The sequence below is a fragment of the Ursus maritimus genome, unplaced genomic scaffold (genome assembly GCF_017311325.1).
Source record: "Ursus maritimus isolate PB19 unplaced genomic scaffold, ASM1731132v1 scaffold_21, whole genome shotgun sequence".
In the NCBI taxonomy this organism is placed as follows: domain Eukaryota; kingdom Metazoa; phylum Chordata; class Mammalia; order Carnivora; family Ursidae; genus Ursus; species Ursus maritimus.
The window spans coordinates 20,131,242-20,140,890 of NW_024424564.1; the positions used below are offsets into that span (position 1 = coordinate 20,131,242).

Here is a 9,649-nt window from a genome sequence, read left to right on the forward strand (position 1 = left end):
GAAATCTTAACTAGTGTCTTCAGGAAGCTAGATTCACAATGATATTTTTATGCTAAAAATGTTATGAATATAAGTTTTATAATGTGTTTTCCTGCAGTGCCTTTAGCACCTCCTCAAAATTTGACTTTAATCAACTACACTAAAGACTTTGTATGGCTGAAATGGAACCCAAGTCCTGTTCCAGGCGGTATTGTTAAAATACATAGTTTAAAAATTCATGAACATGAAACTGATACTATATTTTATAAGGTAGGTTGATTATAATGGTATATGTTAATTTCAAAAATTCAAAACTTGAATTTAAATCTTTTGACATGCAGGGGAAAATGGACTGCTTTAAATTAAACAAGGACCATCTTGTTATATAATCTTTTTTTCCTACCATTTAAGGATACTTGTGGAAAATATAGAAAACATTTGTCAGATTGAAAACTGAATACTTTGAGGAGCAATTTACTTAGAATTTATAACTTCTAGATATTTACGAGTTAAGAAATAATTGCATAATTTTGTTAATGCTGGAAAGTATATAGTAAATTTTTTCAGATTATTTAAGACCTGTTATTACCTTAAATGCAATATATTTCCATTTATTGTTAAGATAGATACCAAGTGAATGTTTTTAACCTGTCAGAAAAGTATTTATACTGGACATCTGATAATCTTCCCTGATAGAATATAATCCCACACTAATTGGTCTTTTAAGATATACCATTATGCTTTTCCTTTCAATGCTAATTAGAAATTTTGCAACACTAAATACCCTTTCCCTCCTCCATTTTTAGGTTCCAGAATCAATGAAAGAACTGATATAACAAAGGATCTCATATATACTTGTATAATTTCTAACATTTAGTTGCCAAAATATGTTACATGACTGGCATTTATTTAAGAATTTTTTTTTCCAAAGGCAAATGAAATACTGGAATGCTCTTATTTAGTTGTAACAAGAAGAATGAAAAAACTCTGCAGTAAACATTGTCCCCAAAATTATATGCATTACAATTTATTGCTGATGGTAAATCATTTTTATGGCATATGTAGCTTACAAAGTGAATAGTAAAAAGCAAAAGCAGTGGTTAAGGTTATGTCATAAGGAACAATGGCTTTCTTTCTGGAAATCAAGATACTACTTTGAAGTCTGATAAGCTGAATGGAATTTGAATTATAGTACTCCATAAATGTGGAGTCTCTTCCCCAGAAGTGTGAAATTCTATTAATGATGCTAAGTCTCTAGCTCTCTAATATTTATCCCCGGTTGAATCTTAACAATTTTTTGTTTGTTTTATCTGTACGGGTCACTGGGAAATGCATATTATCAAAAAGGAAAAAGCAATCATGTTCTTACTGCAATCACATATTCAGACTGAATGTGCTGTAGTATGGCAGTTGCTTATTCTTCTAACTCAGTTTCTTGAAGTGCAAAATGGGAGCTATAAAGATGCATACGTTAAAAAGTGAGGATTACAAAGAGAAAATCTGTATCAAGCATTTAGAATAATCTTTAGCACATGTTGAATGTATTGTTACCATACCAATGTAATTGTTACCATACATAGTTTAAAAAAAAGATTTAAAAAATCCACCCAGCATTGTCATAGCACTAAGCATGAAATGATGGTGTACCTTTACCTGAGTATGAGAATAAGTTATATGCTAAGATTTTTAGACATCTTGATTTTTCCGTAGAAATACTACCATTAAAGTTTTACTAGTAGCAAACATATAACCTTTATACAATAAGTATTAAATGTACCATTTTTAATTGAGGGAATAGTTTTTCTTTAAAATTTACTACTTTTAGTTACTCCTTGTTACATCCGTTTTTCTGTCAATGTTCATAGTCTTCTCTTTTAAAACATATTTATTTATTTTAGAGAGAGAGTGTGTACGTGAGAATGGGGAGGGACAGAGGGAGAGGGAAAGAAGCAGACTCCCTGCTGAAGTTGGAACCCTAGGCAGGGCTCAATCTCATGACCCTGAGATCATGACCTGAGCAAAAAACAAGAGTTGGGCACTTAATTAACTGAGCCATGCAGGTGCCCCTTCATAGTCCTATTTTAAGTTCCTTTACACGTACTTCATGCCACCTTTTTATCTTTCCGAGTGTATTGTCCTATTTTCCTTTCTATGTCTTCCTCTACTTCTTTGTCCTATCAATTTCTATTTCTTTTCCTTTTTATCCTTTCAAATTATATGTGGGTATGTGGAGGTAGAATAATTCCAGAACCCCCAAATATTCCTACCATTGTAGTCCATCCAGTTTGGTCACATGGAGACCAGTTAGATCCAGGTCTACTGGTAACTCGGGTTGCTCACACATATGGAAAGAAATTGTTTATTCAGGAAAAAGTTCTGTTAAAATGTTTGGAAATATTCTTCACCGTCTCCGTCTTATAACTTACTATTATGTTAATCTGGTCACTATCCAGTAAGCTGCTCACATTTTTTATTATAATCTCAGGTTCAGTCATTTCTCTGGGTACGAGCCTTTCCTAACCCAAGTCAGAATTTACCTGAGTTGTGTTTAATTTCTCCTCAGTAAACATTTGTTTATAGATTTCTCTGTTTAATATAAAAATTCCTTGATGACAGGAACCATGTATTTCTTATATATGTATCTTTATAAGCTCCTGGTTATCTAACAGTATGCTTTATAAGTAGTAAGCATAGAAGAATGAAAGGAAGTAGTGTAATACAATGAGTCCCTAAAGTTTGTGAATGACTTGGAGTATTATTTTAAAATGTGATTTAATTTAAAATGTGATTAAACTGTAAGTGCCCTGCGAGGTAGTAGTCTTACTAAATTTCTGTTACTGAAATGTTTAATAAGTCAAAGTTTACTTAACGGTAAATTTTTCTGTGAGAATGCATATCCTTCCTGGAGCAATTGTGATAACTGTTTTGTTCCTTTTTTTCATTTTCCTAAGAGACTGCGTAAAATTAGAAATTTAGGAGTTGTCTAAGAAAATTCATAATTTAAGCTTTGTGAGAGTAGAGTTTCTGTTTTATAAACTGTTGTATTCCCAATGCCTAGCACGAAGTAGCTGATGAATAAATTAATTTACATAGAATATTACTGGGTTTTAAAAAAATGATTCTAGATGAATTCAAGAATAATCTAATATCACCGACCACCCATAAGTTTGATTTAAGTTGGGAACTTAAATTTTTGCAAATTTAAAGGAAGTAATCAGTATATTAATCCAAGCAAGCATTAGGGAGACAAAATGAAAACAAAATACTCTAGCATTAAAAAAAAAATTAAAGGACGCCTGGGTGGCGCAGTTGTTAAGTGTCTGCCTTCGGCCCAGGGCATGATCCCGGGGTCCTGGGATCGAGCCCCACATCAGGCTCCTCTGCTATGAGCCTGCTTCTTCCTCTCCCACTCCCCCTGCTTGTGTTCCTTCTCTTGCTGGCTGTCTCTATCTCTTCAAATAAATAAAAATTAAAAATCTTAAAAAAAAATTAAAAACATGGCCATTATGAGATTTTTCAGGGCTGAGAGGGTTCCCAGTTCATCCTATATCATCATATGATCACATCCTGTGGCACAAAAAAATGTTTAACATTTGTTTTAACTGAAAATACCCATGCTTATTAAACACAGATGGCATAACTTTCATGTAATAAAACATTTCTTCCAGTTACAAATTTTTGGTGATGCATCATGACAAAGAATTTTTCCCTGATTTTCAGAATATTTCAGGTGTTCAAACTGAAGCCCAACTTTTTGGACTGGAACCAGTCAGCACCTATTCTGTCAGCGTATCTGCCTTTACAAAAGTTGGAAATGGCAATCAGTTTAGTAATGTAGTAAAATTCACAACTCAGGAATCAGGTGAGACACGGTTTTTTGATCCTAAAATGTTTCACTTTGTATTTAACACTTTTCCCTTCCTTCTGGTTTGTGTGATAAAGTACCATCATTTAAGAGTGCCTTCAAAGGGAAGTTGAATTTCAGTGCTTTAACAGTAGGCTGGGTCTTGTGTGCAGTCAAATATATATATTTACATGTGGGTTTTTCCTTTGAACTGAGGAAATTGAAATAAAGGAATAGTTTAGGAATAAAGTAGGTTCTAGGTATCTGTGAAAATTACCTAATTCTTTTTTTTATATAATGTTTTTATTTAAATTCCAGTTAACATACAGGGTAATACTAGCTTCAGGTATACAATACAGTGTTTGAATACTTTCATACAACACCAGGTACTCGTCACAAGTGCCCTCCTTAATCCCCATCACCTATTTCACCCAACCCTACCCACCTCTCCTCTGATGACCAAAGTTTCCATAGTTAAGAGTCTATTTCTTAGTTCCCTCTCTCTCCCTTTTTAATTTCCCTTTGCTCATTTGTTTTGTTTCACAAATTCTTAGTATCAACTGAGACAGCTGAGTTTTTAGGGAGGGAAGAGAAACCAACCAGTAGTCACTTTTAACAGGTTGGTTTATATTTCCATGCAGTGATACCGATGTTTATTTAAAGATGTATTGTGACTGTGAAGACCACTGGTCATTATGTAAGCTTCTACTTTCCCATAGTCCATTTGTAACATGTGGAGGAAATTATGAAGACTATGAAATACCGCTGGTCTAATTAAACAACTTACCTACATGTCACACCTGGCAAAGCTCACCTTTGCTTGCATACTGGATAGTTTTCATTTATGATCTATTTCATGGGTGGCTTAGAAATGCACTTTTCCTTCTCTCAACCGGACCATATATTTAAAGGCACCTCTTCCTCACTTTTTTCATCAATGATTATTGAATGAGCACAAGATACTGCTCTAGGTATTTTTTCTGTACCTTTAGATGCACTTCCTCTTGCTTTAGATTAGCTCTAAATTGAAACTGGAGAGCACTCGCTGACGAATTAATCATTTTTGCATTTTGCATTAATTTATGAATATCTGAGAGATTTTTTCATAGTATTCCTTTAAGACAGGCTAAGACAATAATATTTATCATGGATAAAAGTACATGCTTTGAAGTCAGAGCGTCTGGATTTGAATTATTAACTGTATAACCTTGCAAAGGCCTGTGAGTCTTCTGAGCCTCTATATTCCTAACTGAAAAGAAACATGTATTAGCAGTAGCCACCTATAAGGTTGTGGTGGAAAATATTTTAAAAGATCCACATAAAGTTCTTATTAGTGTGTTGGACACACATTTAGCGTTTGAAGAAAATGTTACTGTTGCCCCATTCTCGTATTACAGATGAAGAAACCATGATTAAGGCAGTTTAGATGAAAAGGTCTGAAAAAATTAGTGGAGAAACTGAATTAGAACATCAGCTTCTGACCTCTAGTGAAGGGTGGACATGACTGTAGGAAATGGATATATTATAAATGATAATTTACATATTATATACAAATGCCAAACCCATAAAGAAAACACTACAAGATTAGCCTTGATTTTTACTAAACGGATTCATGTATAAATTGTAGACAGTGACACGGTAAATATTTTTATCCATAAAATAAAATTATTGCATAAAATTCTATGCCTTGATTGGCTAAATAAAAGAAAATTTTCAACTTTAAAGGTTAAATATTGTTGGTTAATTATTTTTCTATTTCAGAGTCAGTGAAATAGATATTCACAAAATCTGAGTTTATAAATGAAACTTAAGCAAAGTATCAACTGCCTCAACTTATTTTATGAAAATACTACTATGTTTTTAAAAATAAGGAAGCAAATAATTAATAATATTTAATTGCCAGAACCCTGGATCAGCTGAGATATTGTCTTTTCTTTAATTTTAAATGCCACACATTCTTTAGTTCTGATGCCTTGATCTTACAAAGGAAAAAGAATTTGTAAAGATAAATTTAGGTCAGGAGAGAAAACTTCAGACAAATCAAAGATTACTTGAGTAGGCTTTAAATAACTATGTTTTGCATTAATGACAAGTTGTTTCACTACTTTTTTATAATCCACAAATTGACGATATGTGAATTTTCTTTCTAGCATCCTCTTTTTACTGTAATAAGAAAAAGCTATGCTACTATTAGGGGGCTTTACATGTTGGACATTTCCATGGGAAGTAGCCAGTCTCTGTACCTACAGTCACTTTGGTGGGCTGGGGTACTGCTCTTCAACCAGGTCCACAAGATAGAGTGGGCCTCTGAGAAATTGGGTTATTTCTAAGTAAATTCATGGAAGTTCTAGAAAAAATTAGGACTGAATTAAAAACTGGAACTGATTTAAATCTTCCCTGCAATGACTTTTTAAAAGATACTGAGGGATCAGTTCTTCACAATTCTTCTAAAGAAGACTACCAATTGTAAAAACAAAATCCTTAAATTGGTTGCGTATTTCCTGGTACTGTTGCAGGAATTCTCTGCCTTTCGTGCTTGCGGTTCTTGGTCACCCCACTTTGAAGAGTGAAGAGGTAGACCAGACAAAGAGTGGTGGGCAGCAAAGCAAAGTTTATTGAGCAATAGTAGAAAGCTCCGAGAGAGGGAGAGGACCTGAGAGGGTTGTCCTCGGAGTTTCTAAGTTTAGGGGTTTTATTATGAGCTCTTTTGCAGAACTATCTTATGCAGTCAGGGCATGCTGAGTCGTGCCAATCAGGGCTTTGGTCACGTATCTGTCTACCTATTAGGCTAATGTCCATGTGCTGATGGTCTGTTTTGGCTGACATCTGGGGGATAGCAACGGCACCTTGCCCGTGGATATTGATAAATGCTTTTGTGGTTAGTTGTCATATTTTGGGACATTTTGCAGAAGTCATTTCTGCAAAGGCTGCAAAGCAGAATGCTAGCGTGGTCCTGTCTAAGCTGCAAAACCGGATGTTAGTGCTGTTTTCTTTTAGCTATCCTGACTCCCTGTTTTCTTGGTGGGGACCCCGGCCCTGACTACCTGATTGTCCAACTATCTCCTAACACTGTTAGGCCCAGATGTGTCTCATCATGGAGGTACCTACATCTATGTTTTCCATAAAAAGTTTCCATGAAAAGAGTGTTACTAAGACTACTCCTTTCTGGTTGAGATAAAGAGAGCAGGCTTCAACCACTGCCTGAGTTTGAGACTATACAGTTAGTTGCTTCTCAGGATTTGAGGATGATTGCTGCTTGGGCGTAGGAAAATATTCAGTGATTGGCTCAGTATTGTAAGGATTAACATAATAGCATAGAAAATGAGCCAACTACCATTTGATTCAGCCTATGTGAAGAACTTACTGAGCACCTATTTTGCCGGGAATTGCCAGCAATCCCTGTACCAATGGATGAAATACTCTAAACTTTGCTGTGAAAGAGAAGAGAAGGCAAGGGGGTCAGCTCTCAGAGATGAAGACCCTTTGCTCTTCTTTGCTCCTGCTTTTATTGGTCCTTCAGGATAATCACAAATCCTTATCATTGTTTCTCAAGTGCGTGATAAGGGGTCTTACTGAAACTGGAGGATCTGTCTACGGCTAATCTGCCTGTTCTACGATTTCTGCTAAACATAGCCTGAGGGACAATGCCTACATCTCTTAGATCACAGAGCAGCTATTTGGGCTAAGAAAGCTTGGGGGAAGGCAACTCCCTGCAGCATTCCAACCGCAGAGTGGTGGTAGTGCAGGCCTCCGCATTCCCAAGGCCTGTGCCCATCTCCAAAGCCTTCCCTGCCCCCAGTGGCCTCCCTGTTACATTGTAGCGAGCCAGGTATTATGGCTGATTTCATGTTCTACATTAACCCCAACAACATTGCAAGGTTGATATGTTAAATTTTTATTTGCACTCAACTCCTAAACATGATTTTATGTAGCAATCATGTAATAAAATCATTTACTACATGTGTATAAATTTTAACTTTGGGCATTTGTTTATCTTTTAAGTTCCGGATGCTGTACAGAACATACAGTGTATAGCAACGAGCTGGCAGTCAGCTTTAGTGAAGTGGGATCCACCCAAAAAGGCAAATGGAATAATTACGCATTATATGATAACAGTTGAAAGGAATTCTACAAGAGTCTCTCCCCAAGACCATATGTATACTTTCGTGAAACTTCTTGCCAATACCTCATATGTCTTTAAAATAAGAGCTTCAACCTCAGCTGGTGAAGGTGATGAAAAAACATGCAACATCAGCACACTACCTGAAGCAGGTAACTACTGTGAAACATGTAACCTGAAACAGGTAATTTACCTGAAAGAGGTACCTAACACCGGAAATGTGGCCTGTGTCATACATTTGTCAATAGCAGTTGTAATCTTGTTTTTCCTTCACTTTTATTTAATTCTAGTTAACAGACAATGTAATATTAGTTTCAGATGTAGAATTTAGTGATTCATCATTTACATACAACACCCAGCGCTCATCACAAGTGCCCTCCTTAATGCCCATCACCTATTTAGCCCATCCCCCCACCACCTCCCTTCCAGCAACCCTCAATTTGTTCTCTATAATTAAGAGTCTGTTCTCTGGTTTGCCTCTCTTTTTTTTTTTTTCTTCTCTGTTCATCTGTTTTGTTTCTTAAGTTCCACATAGGAGTGAATCCATATGGTATTTGTTTTTATAGCACATTTATCTGGAGATATGAAAGAAGTATTTAAAAATGTAACACATTTTTATGATACGTGTTACCTGAGTACCAGCTGTGTAGTATATTGATCCCTCTCCACAACATTGGGCAATTAAAAGGAGGAGAAAAGAGCAAATCTGCTCTACTGTCTTTCCACAAAAAATTATTTCTTATTATACAAACTCTAAACTTATCGAATTATGCTTTCTCATAATTTAAAATATGGAGTAAACATGTAAACATGTTGATATTTATCTTTTTTTTACTTAATTTATTTTATGGAATTCTAGATGCTTCCCTGAATTCCATAGCTGGCAGTGTTAAACTCTCTTTCATCTATTTGTTTTCCTATACACCAGCCTTTATCTTGTATATTATTTGGGTTTTTTTGTTTGGTTGTTTTTTGTTTTTGGGTTTTGTTTTGTTTTGTTTTGTTTGCTATCTTGTATATTATTTCAATAAAAACATCCAGTTCACTAAGCACTCGTCCTCAAAGAAGAAAACTCTTGCTCTCCCTAACACTGGTCTGACCTATGTCATAATCTCCTACATTCTTCTACCTCCTCCAGTATTGCACCTGCACATAAAAATGTAAGTCCGATTCCTTCCTTATGATACTACTTCCCTGGAAGCCCTCTCTAATAGGAACTGTGGCAATGGCATAATTGTTTACTTCTGGCGCAGCCACATCTGTTATCTTGGTAGCACCTTTTAATTCCTTCCTCCTTTTGAAATCAGCATCACCCAATTTTACTCCGCCTCTCTATCCTTGAGGCGGTAAACCGCAGAACTTTGAGACATGGTGTACCTTCTCCCTGGTTTCAGCATCCTAATCAGCACCCTTTCCTTCTCATTCTTCCAGTGCAACACTTCCTCAGACTTCAGTGTTCTGCCTGTTCAGCTGGGATGGATGCTTTTTAGCAGCACCTGCCTCTTACTCCTTATATCTCAAACCACGGCACTGTGACTCATCTTCCAGGGGTTTCCCAACTCTGAGAGGATTCCACTGTTTGTTTTCACCAGATGCTGGCTGATGAATAGTGCTATAAAAAAACAACTAGTTTACCTGTTTCAGGTATAAATTCACCTTTTCTAACTCTCCTAGCTGCTCCATAATCTTCTGTACATCCTTTGTTT

General features: G+C 35.7%; 1 protein-coding gene across 1 annotated transcript in view; it reads left to right on the top strand.

The window, feature by feature from the left end:
- Window positions 1-9,649, top strand: part of PTPRQ (protein tyrosine phosphatase receptor type Q) — a 194,147-nt gene that overhangs the window by 71,349 nt on the left and 113,149 nt on the right. The window contains exons 23-25 of the mRNA XM_008710346.1: window positions 98-249; window positions 3,700-3,841; window positions 7,826-8,095. Coding sequence (XP_008708568.1) covers window positions 98-249; window positions 3,700-3,841; window positions 7,826-8,095 — 564 coding nt within the window. The remainder of the gene's footprint in view (window positions 1-97; window positions 250-3,699; window positions 3,842-7,825; window positions 8,096-9,649) is intronic.